General features: G+C 42.6%; 1 protein-coding gene across 5 annotated transcripts in view; it reads left to right on the plus strand.

Annotated features, from left to right (window-relative positions):
• The first annotated feature begins 642 nt into the window (after window positions 1-642).
• OCLN (occludin) overlaps window positions 643-12,741 on the plus strand; it is a 30,773-nt gene continuing 18,674 nt past the window's right edge. The window contains exons 1-4 of one of the 5 annotated variants that reach the window (XM_035099561.3): window positions 643-765; window positions 4,457-4,545; window positions 8,581-9,286; window positions 11,323-11,481. In XM_035099561.3, the coding sequence (XP_034955452.2) occupies window positions 4,496-4,545; window positions 8,581-9,286; window positions 11,323-11,481 (915 nt within the window). In that variant the 5' untranslated portion in view covers window positions 643-765; window positions 4,457-4,495. Of the gene's footprint in view, window positions 766-949; window positions 1,215-4,456; window positions 4,546-8,580; window positions 9,287-11,322; window positions 11,482-12,741 lie in introns of those variants that run through there. The other 4 variants (XM_035099557.3, XM_035099559.3, XM_035099560.3 and 1 more) reach the window with 4 other exon arrangements.

The raw sequence follows: 12,741 nt of genomic DNA on the forward strand, positions 1-12,741 counted from the left end.
GGCTGGGGAAACCCAGCCGGATGGGCGGGGTATAAATAATAATTTATTATTTATTTCCACAGCCACTTGGGTTTGGTTTCCTTGGACTGAGGGACAGTGGAGACTGTGTTGAATAAACTTGAATAAAATATTGGGGGGGCAGGTAAACCCTGTCTCGCATCTCGCATAATCAATCACAAGATGCGCACATGCACACTATTTGAATGACAATGCTCATTAACTGGGGGGAGGGGTTACAGACCCCCCTAAAAAATTTTATGGGTGGGTGAAGGACCCTGGGCCCCTACAAGTTGGCCCCTATTGTTCTAAACGTCTTAGGTTTTTTTAAAATGCCAGTTGTTTAAATGGTCTTTTTTGTGGACATGTTTTGTCTGGTGTTTCGTGGACATGTTTTTATTTGACCATCGTGTAACAACTCCGAATTTAAAAGAGTCAGGACAATTACCCAACACCTGAGTGAGGGAAAGAACCGCCTCCCTCCCTCTGTCCCCCCCACCCCCTCTCAGGTATGTGAGCGATTCCTCGCAAGAACACCTGGTTTCAAGGACGCCAGGATGACGCGGCAGTCTCGGCGAAGTTCACCCCACCTGGGTAAGCGCGTCGAGGCACTTTTTGTGTGCCACTCTCGTCCCGGTATCCCGAACAACAGGGCGAGAGCAGAGCTCCTCTTCCTCCCGAAGGAGCCTTGTCCCTTTAAATGCGCTCTCTCTCGCTCTCGCTCTCTCCAAGAAGCGCTTGCAGGAACAACCTGTTTGCCGCCGGCGGGTGAGTATCAGGTGAAGAGGTCACTCGCGCGCACATCCCCGCGCAGCATTCCCGCTCTACTCCTCCCTTGGCCATTCCGGGGCCCCATTCCGGGCCCCGCCCCCGGGCTAGGAGAGGGAAGGCGCTCGACCCAATGGGATTGCGCCGTGCGCGCATTCCGAGCCTCTCAGTCCCAGCGAGCTTGGCTGGTTTCGAGGGAGCGGGGAACTCCTCACCCCGCCCCCTCCCTTTCAACCCCCCAGGTGTGCCGGCAGTGCGCATGCTCCGCTCGGGTGTGGCGCTCCCCCCCCCCCGCTCGCTCTTGGCTGCGGGGGAGAAGGAGGAGTTGGAGGAAGAGATGCAAGTTCTTGAGGCGAGAGCGAGGCGCGCAGCAGGTTGCAGTTTATCGGTGAGCCAAGGTGCGCTTTTCTTTGGCGGGGAGCTGTGTCGGTGAGTCAAAAACGTGAAAGGTGGGGGTGGGGAGGGGGAGGGGGAGACGATACTTTGAATGACTTTGCTCAGGGTCAGTAGTGATTTCAGGTGGGATATCTCGTTTATGCTTGCGAGTCCCAAGCCAGGGTTTAAGCAGTTCAGCCATGCTGCGTGGGCTGAGATTGTGAGGTTAACCCGAATCGCTCTGGATGGAGCCAGCTCGTTCAGGTTACCTGAGTTGGCTGTTGCGAGTGAGCCTTGTAGGGTCCGCCTGGCTTTATTTTGTGGTGGGTGGGGAAGAAAGGAGGAAGACAGCCATGCTTCTCTAGTCCCCCCCCCCGCTTCCCCTTAAAACTTTACAGTACGCGTATCCGAAACTTAAAAAACTTTACAGGACACTCATTTGCGATTCTTTCCTCCAGGTGGCTGAGATTTAATTATCCTCCATATATAACTGAGGTTTAATTTCTTGCCACAGCTGCCTCTTCGTCGTTCTCATGCAAAGTCTGCGGTCGTTATCGAGATATATTAAATTATTGACCCTGAACTTTATTTTGGTTAAGTGGCGTGAATGTTGTCGGTCTAATATGAGTCACACAAAGACACGTCCAGTTTAAATGAACACTGCTCATCGACCAGGTGCTTAAGCCTCCCTGATCCTTACGATTTATTATTTGTTCTTTTGTCTATCATTTAGGAATTAGCTTTCTTTCACTCTGAGCCGTGTTTCTTGAAAGTGTGGTTGTAAACAAGGCTCCTGTAGTCCTGGATACTATCCTTGGAGGACATCAAATGTTCAATGAGTCTGGCAGGTTTTTAGAGTCCTAGGTGCCAAACTTTTATACTGTATTCTTAACTCAAAGCCTAATCTCACTTACGTGGGAGTAATTTACCTGTTGATTTCAATAGGATTTCTGAGTAGACATGGTTAGGATTACTGTTAATTTGCAGGAATTTATATGGAATTTTACTTCAAATTTCTTGTTCACACTAGCTAAAGCACGTTAAAATCCACTCTTCCCTCCCTGCTATTTCCTTGTTCTCTGCTCCAACTCAGTTTTATCTCCGCAGGGAGGGCATCTTTTTAAATAGATGGCCTGAGGGCATAAAACATTTTCGTCAATTGTTTGACTTTTCTGCTCTGTCATTTCCTAAGGCTTTCCAGTGGGTCTTGTTTCTTTGCAAATGTCTGTAGGGTTGTGTTCCGAGTTTCTTATGTTGAAGAACATGCTTTAATTGGTTTTCACTATAGATGCGTTCATGTTAAAGGCTTACTGGTTCTGTATGCCAAGCAGAGAACTAGGATGCTCTGGTGAGTTAGAGGACTCCTGCAAGTGCGTCATCAAGCATTGCACGTTCTGAACAATGCAGTGGGAGGTTGGAGAAGTTTGACGTCTTGGCCAAGGGTGGACTCTGATCAGTCAAAAGCGTGGAAACTGGTGACATAGATTTGTCACATAATTAAATAGCACGTGTAAGTGCGGGCTGGTAGGATGGGTTGAAATTGTAAGCATTATCAGTGTTGCGATCTGGTTGAAGTTTTTCTAACTTTGTGTGTTGTACTTCTTGCAAAGATATGATACACAGTTTTATTTAATAAAATGGATACGTTATATTTTTAAAAGGGGGTATTCTCATTCTTGCATGTTGGTTTCCAGTACATTGTTAAATTAAGAGGGCAATTGCTTCAGAGTGTGGGACTGCAATTAGGTGGAATATTATAGCAATATGTATCTATATCACATTTTTCAAGTTGCATAAACCAATAGCTAGAACACACAGCAGGTGGATCTGCTTCCCTTGCTTTGTATGTATGTTTGTTAAGCCAAATGTGATTTTGTGTTTGTTGGACTTTCCAGTGTCCTAGAATAGGTTTGTTCAGAAGTTAATCCCATTTAGTTCAATGGAGCCTACTCCCTGGGAAGTGTGTTTTGGATTGTAGCGTAAATCATGAAATGTAGGAATGATCTGAGCGTAAATCATGTTTGCACATGTTCATGTTTAAAAACCGGAGGTGAGCTCGGTCCTACATTTATAATTTAGCAATGTGGAATGGTGAAAAGATATACTGGTGTGCTGTGTGGCATTATATTGAGAACATAAATTCCCCTACTTGAAATGCCCCGATCCATCACATAAAACATATAAGGTGTGTGGTTTGTTTATTAACCATAATATGCAAACAGCTTGGAAGTGCCCACAACTTGAGTGCTCTCTTTACATTCCCCTCTTTGTCCAGACAGGAGCAACAAGTTACAAACCACAAGCCTTCGGCTAGCATGACGTCTGAACCAGTACTCTGTTGGTTGTTTTTCCCAAACAAACCATGATAACATCATGGTGAATTTAGAGAGAAGCAAACAAGAATCTCTGGTTCAAACTTCACGGTAAGCCAAAGCTTGTGGTTTGTTGTCCCAGCTGGCCAGAGTGGGTTGTGAAATGGAAGTGCATAATAATCTGTATGGACAAGCCTGCAACTCATGAACAGTATGGATTAAACTAACCATGCACCATAGCTTAACATTACAGTACATGAAAACACTGCCAGAGGTATGTGTAGATCTGCCATCTCACCTAAAATGAACAAGGGAGCTGCTTTGTAGGAGCAAGATAAAAGGATGTATCTATAAAAGTCTGGATTGAAGAGCATTGACCAAATCTATTTTCAATAGATGGAATCAATTTCATTATATTAAAAGGAATGAACGAGGAAGCAGATTATGAGAATTGGAGGGGGGTGCCTCAATTTACAGTATATTGTATCCATAAGCTACAGTCCTGTGCATACTTATATAGGTGCAAGACCCATTGTACCAAGTACAGTAAAACATACTTCCTCGTAAACACACTTGGGATTTCCTGTAAATTTAGATGGAACATAAATAATTGCTCCTGTGTCATACATGGTAAACAGGGATGGTACTTGCATGGGCGTACATAGTCCCCTCCCACTGCTGAAATTAGGCTTTAAAGAAGCATCTTATTGTAGCTGATACAATTGGTTGCAGAGCATGGTTTGTTATGGGGTGTGTTTGTGTGCCTGTGATTGTTTCACCAATTTGTAATTGTGCCTGCGGGCCAAAAAATGTGGTGACCCCTTATAGAACATGAATCATTCAGTCTCTGATGTCTACATCTACTTTGCTGGAAAGAGTTGTGCCGTTATTGTAACTTAGAAACTTACCACTCCATATATTGGTGTGTATAACTATTGATGGTTTGGTTATGGTTGACTTAATATTCTAAGTTGAGTTTCTTTTCCTCCCTTTTCTTCTTATAGATTTAAATTCTTGCAGCTAAACAGTCCAGAGCTTCCATTATGTCATCGAGGCCATTTGAAAGTCCTCCGCCTTATCGACCCGATGAATTGTAAATATCTTTTTTTCTTTTCTTCATGCTAGTTCAAATTATTGTTGATAACTAGTGTACACTGTTAAAGATAAGAATCCTGGCAGCTCACAACATTAATTGTATAAACAGTAGATGCAGTTTATGCTAGCTACTTTGTCACTAAAACAATACATATTTTGAAAATGAAATTATGTAATGGTTGTAACCATAAAGCAGACACCATTTTAAAGCTCAACCTAGGTACTCTGTGTGTGTGGACATACACATACTTTTGAGAATCAAGGGCATAAGGGGGGTAGACTATCCTGCCCCTGCTATAAATTGTACAGCCTTAGAGTAGAGAGAACATTGTTAAATCCACTGTATATATGGAAAGATTTCAAAATGGTTGTGACAATACAATGGTGGGAGAGGTTAGCAAGCAGGTTTGTGGGTTTCATAGCAAACTAAGGTCTTGCTGAAACTGAGTCCATTATTTTATTTATCACATTTACATACCACCTTTTTTCTTCCAAGGAACTCAAGGTGGTGTGCATGGTTCTCTTCCTTTCCATTTCCTCCTCACAACAACCCTGTGAGGTAGGTTAGGCTAAGAGATGATAACTGGCCCAAGGTCACCCAGTGAGCTGCATGGCTGAATGGGGATTTGAACCCTGGTCTCCCAGGTCATAGTTCAACATTCTAACCATTGTGTCATGCAGCTGAGTTGCTTTTTTAAAAAACAACAACAACAACAACAACAACAACCCAGTACACTAGCTACAGAATGCATCTACCCCATCCACTTTAGATTGGCTTATCCAATCATCCCTCTTCTTAAAACACTGCTTAAGTTTGGTAGAAGGCTGCTGGAATGCAAAATATAATCTGTGCAGATCTGTTAGCTACAGTACCTAGGAATTGTGACCATGCAGGGCCTTCTCTAGGCCCGGGTCTGGTGGCGCGGGGCGCCAGGCTACCAGGGGCGCCACTGCGCCCGCTGAGAGGCGCGGTGGAGGCCGCCCCAGGCGCACCTCTCAGCTGTTCAGCGGCTTCAAGCCGCTCTCCGAAGGCGTGCAGGCTTGGGGCCGCCTCCGCTGCTTGAAGGGGCGTCGCAATGGGGCGGGCAGTGCCCCCTGGCCCGGGACCAGCCCTATGGCCAGGCCAGGCTGGGTTGTGCAGGGCTCTGGCCCGCCCGCCACGCTGGGAAACGGGGCGGAGCGGGGGTGCCGGAGGGATCTGTCATGCCAGGGCGCCAGGTATGTTTAAGATGGCCCTGTGACCATGAGGTGTAAATAAATCCTGTGTTTAAATCTGTTAAGACTTGTCTCCATGTAAGGTGCTTAAGGTCAAGGAGTCATTGCTTAATGTGATAACAGTACTGTTGATCTTTGCTGTTTCTGCATATTGTGACTGGTGAAGGTTTCAACACCTGCACTTTTTGTGTTTAAAAACATGTATGTTTTCTGGCAGGAGATAATTACTGAATAACTGAATATTTAATAATGTGCAAAGAATGTGCAGCCTTGTGAGCTGAAGATTTGACTGTACTTTCCTACTGACTGGAATGTTGCACTGGAAATGGCTGGCAAAAGTACAGTTTACTTACTGACATAGAGGAGGTTCATGGGGGAAAGATGGTTTATCTGTGCCAATTGTGATACCTTGTGTCAGCCTCCTACAATCTGAGGAACCTTGAGTGTTTACTGGGGCCTTTGTTTTCTTGCCCGCGTGAGTGACTGGGAAGATTAATAAAATCCTGGTTCTATGTTAGTGGACAGGATTAGTTTGGTGCTACTATAGTTTGGTAATGTGATGTTTTCTCAAGCCAGTGCAATGACGTCATTAAGCCTATGATGGCATTCCTATGGGCATGCTTGTTCCTACAGGTCAGTCCAATCTGTGGGCTTTGCCTCTCCATAAACTTAAATACAGAATGAACCTCACATTGGTATTATGGCTTGTTTTAGAAAGCATTCTGCTTCCCTCCCATATACCACCCTACCTATTACCGTATTTATGTGAATCATTCTAATGCACCATTGAATCTAATGTGCACCCTAATTTTTGCAACGTAATTTGACCAAAAAAGGTGTGTGTTACATTTGAGCAAATATGGTAATTAATTTTCACTTGCTACAGAGATGACAATGGGATGATCTGTGGGACAGAGATTTTTTTATAACAGGGTTTTATAAAATTCTGAAAGATTGTAATTTTCTTAGAAACTGCTACATTACAATCATATTCTTGCACAATATATAATCCTCACTATTGAAAGGTCTTTTGCCATATTTTTGTTAGAAGGTGCTTTTCGTGGTTGTTTCTCTCTCTCTGCAATAATGCTAAAGAACAGGAGATGTTAGAAAATTCAGTATAAATGGCTTTTCAGATTTTTTTAAAGCTAATGTAGGTGAACGTTGTCACAAGATATAAAACTCACGCCATGTCAATTGTAAAATTGTCTTGTGGCGTTTTAGAGGTTGCTTTCATTTTTAAAATACAGTAGGATAGGGTAATCACCTGTTCATGTATTTAAAAAGGGACAGTGCTTTCTCATTTCCGAACCACTTTGAGGCATTTTGCATTCAAGTGGTATATACAGTAACTTGTATGAAATAAAATACATTTTGGGTTTTTTAACTCAATCACACATACAATATGCAATAAATCTGGCTTACCTGAGAGAGTTCATTGCACCCATACCTGTGTTCATAAATGTGTGTGTGTGTGGGGGGGAGAATCTCTTTCCTCTGTCCTGCAACCCCACTTGTAGTCTTATTATGGGCAGAAAAATGCCACTTGTCATACTTTGTATTCAGTTACATGTACTCAAATGTAAAACCAACAGGCAGTCATCCTTGACGTGTGGAGGACTCTACCCTTCTGCAAGCAGCTGTCCAGCTGTGTGCTCCCAACTCCTTCTGCTCAGCACTAATCAGGGCTGAGTGTGCAAGTGTCCCACTTCGCAGCACTATGGAGTGCCCAACCATGGGAACTCCTGTTGCCCTCCAGCCTATGCCACTTATAGAGAGATGGTGAGCATCTGTTCTGTGGAACAGACAGCAGCAGAGGCTCAAGCACCAAGAACTGTGCTGGAGAGGGAGGAGGAAGCTTGATTCCAAGAGGTGGGAGAGGTTATTGAAATGAAAGCTACAGGGCTGTGTAGGTGGAGAGGAGATGAAGGTGCAGCAGGGGCCCACTCCCCATAAGCTCAGAAGGATGGTAGGGGGTGATCTGAATGGAGTTGTGCCCCATCAGAGATGTTCATCTCATCCTGCTCCTTTCCCAACATTTAGAAAGTGCTCAGTATGCAAGGAGCCACCACCACTGTTTACTGCAAGGTGCATGTGAGTGTACACACACACAACCCCCACCCCTTCCCAGTCAGTTTTGGCTACCCAGGCAGCAGCAGCAGCTTATGGCTGAACACAACTAAGTTATGTAAGGTTTTAGAAAGTGGGGCAGAGTGCTTTGAACATGCAGCTGGAATGGGAGATGGGTGCCAACCCTTGTGCAGGCTCTTGCTTCTCAGAATTGAGTGTAGTGTCAGACAAAGACCCTGTCTTCCAAGGGTAGGATTCTGGCAACAAATTTTTGGGTTGACTACTGAGGCCAGCCAAAGTTTGTGAAACACGGTACAGAATACATGCATAACATATAATGTGTATTTCAAACATGGCAGATGTAGTTCTTTATTGTAATTGATAAGTGTAAGCCGTTTAATTATTGCTTGCTGATGTTTAATTTTAGTGTTTACTATTGGATTCTAATGCATTATTGCGTACTATTTTATTTGGTATAAGTTGTTTATTTTAAAGTTATTGTAACTTTGTATATAGGACCTGATTGTTACTATTAATGTTTGATGTTTTATTATTACTTATGTGTGTTGGAACTTAAAGCCACCCATAGTAGTAGTAGTAGTAGTAGTAATGCTATATGCTGTTATATAAAAGACAGTAATTAAATTGTTTTCAGAGGTATCTACCGGTAGGGAAATTAATATTTCATGTTTTAATAGGGGTTCATAACAAGGTTTTTTTGTTTTTGTTTTTTTTTGGATTTTTGCAGCAAACCTTCACATTATGTACCAAGCAATAATGCGTATGGTGGTGAATTCCATTCTCAGCCAATGTACTCTCAGCCTGCATATTCCTACTATCCAGAAGAGGAAGTTCAACACTTCTACAGATGGTCCTCCCCTCCAGGAATAATCAAGATCATGTCGGTTCTTATAATAGTGATGTCCATTGGCATCTTTGCATGTGTTGCATCCACGTTGGCTTGGGACATGGATATGTATGGAACTGGTTTGGGAACTGGTCTGGGAACTGGTCTGGGAACTGGCTATGGCTATGGTATGGGAACTGGCTATGGCTATGGCGGTAGCTCCTTTGGTGGCTTTGGAAGTTCTTATGGCTATGGCTATGGAGGAAATTATATCGATCCCCGAGGAGCAAAAGGCTTCATCATTGCAATGGCAGCTTTTTGCTTTATTGCTGGATTAGTGGTTTTTGTAACGGGCGTTACCAAGACTAGCATAGCCAGGTCAAGGATGTATTACCTCCTCCTGATAATAGGAAGCTCCATCTTCCTCTTTTTGGTATTTATTGCGGCCATTGTATATACACTAGCAGTTAACCCAACTGCACAAGCTTCTGGATCGATGTACTACAATCAGATTTATGCCCTGTGCAGCTCCTTTTACTCTCCTACAACCACTGGAGTCTTTGTGAATCAGTACTTGTATCACTACTGTGTGGTGGAACCTCAGGAGGTATGTAGACGCGATAATTAAGAAATTCAAAATGCAAAATGCTAGTTGTATTTCAGTCCTGAATCAAATGGTGTGCTGAATAATGATGCTAAAACTATTTTTTGTAACTGAGCTATTATTGATTAGTTTATACTACGGTAGTAGCTATTTAGCTAACCTTGGACAGCTTTTGCAAGAATGTGATTGTTCTCTCTTTTTTAATACTGTCTATACTGCTCTAGAGAGGATCCAGATGATTAATTGGAGGCCTAGACCTCGTCAGTAGGGGTTATCCTATGTAGATTCAGGGTTTCAACATGGCTTGACTGGTTTTATTTACTAGAGTCGCATTGCACCTCTAAATCTTGAGTTCAGATCTATGTATCCTGGTTTAAGCTCTACTTGAATTATTGAAACACTTGCTAGGAAGCAGCTGGAACCTACAAACCCTGCTAATCCTTTTAGCTGTTCCTTTTATGGGTTTGTCTATGTTTGTCCTTAATTGAATAACCTGTGCTAGCTGTCTTGGGCAATTATGTTCATGGACAGTAACTCTGTAGACATATTGAATGGTCCTGGACAAGTTTCAGTTCTCCATTTTTTTGTTTGTTTAAAAAAATCTATCAGTCACCACCTAGGATTTTTGCAAAAATCTCAAGAGGATTAATAAAAACAATTTGAAATGAAAGTATGGGGATGCTAAATAGCTGCAATCATATTTTTTGATTACAAGAATGCAATTGTTTGCTTCTGGCCAAGGAAGTTAAAGCATGAAAAATTATGCTCAAATCCCTCCCCTGCCCCAGCTACAGCCTGATCCTAAAACATTTTTTCTCACAAGAAAGTTCTGCTCAGCCTTGCCTTCCAATTAAGAAAATTTTGCAGAAGTGAATGTGAAGGAAATGGCTCTTTGTTTCTTTTCTGCCCTATGACACACAAAAGTAGCCTGAAGGCTGAAATAAAGATGGGCCCCTATCATGAGGAGCTAGTCCAGAACTGACAGAACAGGAGCCAACCAATCAAAGTATGAGCTTATGTCAGATGACCTCCCCCCCCCCAAATATTTGAGAATTGTTTCTTGCAATAGCAGACAAGTCGCTGCTGCTTACCAGGAGGAAGAATTGGGAGGGGCAAGGCAGCAGCGATGTTAGCACGGTGCAAACACACCAGCAGGAGCACTTCCGTAGTTCCACTGGTGCTGCCACCTTGCCCCTCCCACTGTTCTCCTGAGAAACAGGGTGAGCGCCACTGCTCCACCGTGCCATCTGCAACTGGTTTCTTGCATTGCTGTTGATAATTGGGAACCTGTTGCGGAGCCCAAAATGACTTTTAAAAAAGAAGATTGCATGTACAGTATACACATACTGTGGATTCTGCCAGTAAAGCTCAGGCAGGTGCGGATTCATACTTCTCAGTTAATGAGATTGCCCTAGGACACCTTTATTTTTAAGCACTAGGTTCACCTAATTGAGCTAAGCATTTATTTATAAAAAAATTACTGTTAGGAAGGCAGGTATCTCTAAATTATCCTTTACCGTTCATTATTCCTTTCTTAATCCTACGAAAGCCTGAGTTTCTGGATATAGAGTGTATCAAGTCTGAGGAATGGCTTGCCTAAAGAAGTGTAAGAAATTTCTACCTGCATTGAGATGCCAAGTAATTTATGGTGCGTTTCGCATACCAAGTCCTGTCATAATCAGTTTTTGCAACAATCTTGTGAGGTGGGCCACCATTTTAAATATTCTGTTAAGTGCAGTTAAGTAAGCATGGCTAAAAGAATAAGTTGCTTAAGACCAGGCATCCCCTAACTGCGGCCCTCCAGATGTTTTGGCCTGCAACTCCCATGATCCTAGCTAACAGGACCAGTGGTCAGGGATGATGGGAATTGTAGTCCAAAACATCTGGAGGGCCAACGTTTGGGGATGCCTGCTTAAGACCAATGTGTTTGTTGCATTGTTACTTGTAGTTTTGAGAAAGGGATAGATAGTCAAATTTAAGACTATCTTTGTTCTGACTTGTTGCATTTTTAAAATCCTATTGATCTGTTCCTTTCTTAGGCTATTGCCATTGTATTGGCCTTCCTCCTTGTTGTAGCTTTTGCCATAATAATATTCTTTGCAGCAAGAACCCGAAGTAAAATGAATCACTATGGCAAAGTGAATATCCTGTGGGACCACATAAAAACTTATGAAGAGACTCCCAATGTAGAAGAATGGGTAAGTTATGTTTTAATATTTTCTTTTGAAATTTTTGTCTTCAATAATTGTAAGCCTGCATTAAAGATTATACACACATAGACATGTGGTAAATGAGTTGTTCACTACGGGTGTGGGCAGAGAAAAATATCTCAAGTCATATACAGTGCAGAATTGGCCCTTGATTATGTTTTGCTGGTGCTGTTTACAAAGTCTAAATGCTCTTTTGAAATATAAATACTAAGAATTTTCAATGTAACTTCAGGTAATTTGAGAGGTAATAGTACAACATTTGAGATCATGATGCAGATGTTATAAATGTAAGGCTGAGCCCTTGAAATACCTGCACTGAAATATAAAAAGCAGCCCACCTCCTTATGCTGGAGCTGCTTAATTAACTAGGAAAGTGACTCAGTTTAATGCTTGCTTTTTTATGAGTACAGTATTTACTGTGCACTTTGATATTTTATGACTTGCACATGACACGGACTTCGTTTGTCCTTTATCCATCAGGCCAGTGTAAAGGGACTGACTGCTTCATATAGTGCCTTACATGATATGAAGCAAACGTTTCGGTGAGACAGTTTCGGGGCGTGTTCTTTACAAGCTAATGAACCTGTTTACTCATGTTTCACTCTGGCAGGGGAAGTGCGAGTAAAAAAAACCACCCTGAGCCAAATAACAAATCCCAGTGAATAACTATACAGTACCTGTAGCTTTTAGTCTTTACCAGAGATCAGATATCCCAAGTAGAAAATTATGGCTAACTTCTGATACTTGAGGTGGCTTTGTGTGAAGAACTACATTAACATTTTAGAGGAAATCTCTTCTGTTTTAATGCCAGGGGAGTTCTGAGGTTCATTTATATGTAATTGATTTTTTTTTAATGACACTTTGTTCAGGTGCACCCAGAAAACCCACAACGACCAATTTAGAATTATCCAGATAAAGTACTAAATACTAATGGAGCCTTTTATACTGCATGTTCCAAGTTCTGCAACTTGCTACAGCCTAGGACTGTGGTTGACCAGAGTTATTAATAGATCAAGCAAAAAGTAGTGGGATTGGCTGTATATTGCCTTTTGGATGTCCTGGAAATGGTCAAGGTCAACTATGACTTAAGAGAATAGCACATTAGCAACACTGCTCATTCATGCTTAACCCGGTGTGGCTGATTTGTGGTCCTCCAGGTTTTTGCTCAAGTAAAACTCCCATCAGCCACAGTCATAATTACAAGTGACAAGGAATGAGGGGAGTTCAGCAACATCTGGAGACAACAGG

The sequence above is a fragment of the Zootoca vivipara genome, chromosome 10 (assembly GCF_965207765.1).
Source record: "Zootoca vivipara chromosome 10, rZooViv2.hap1.1, whole genome shotgun sequence".
NCBI classification, from domain to species: Eukaryota; Metazoa; Chordata; class Lepidosauria; order Squamata; family Lacertidae; genus Zootoca; species Zootoca vivipara.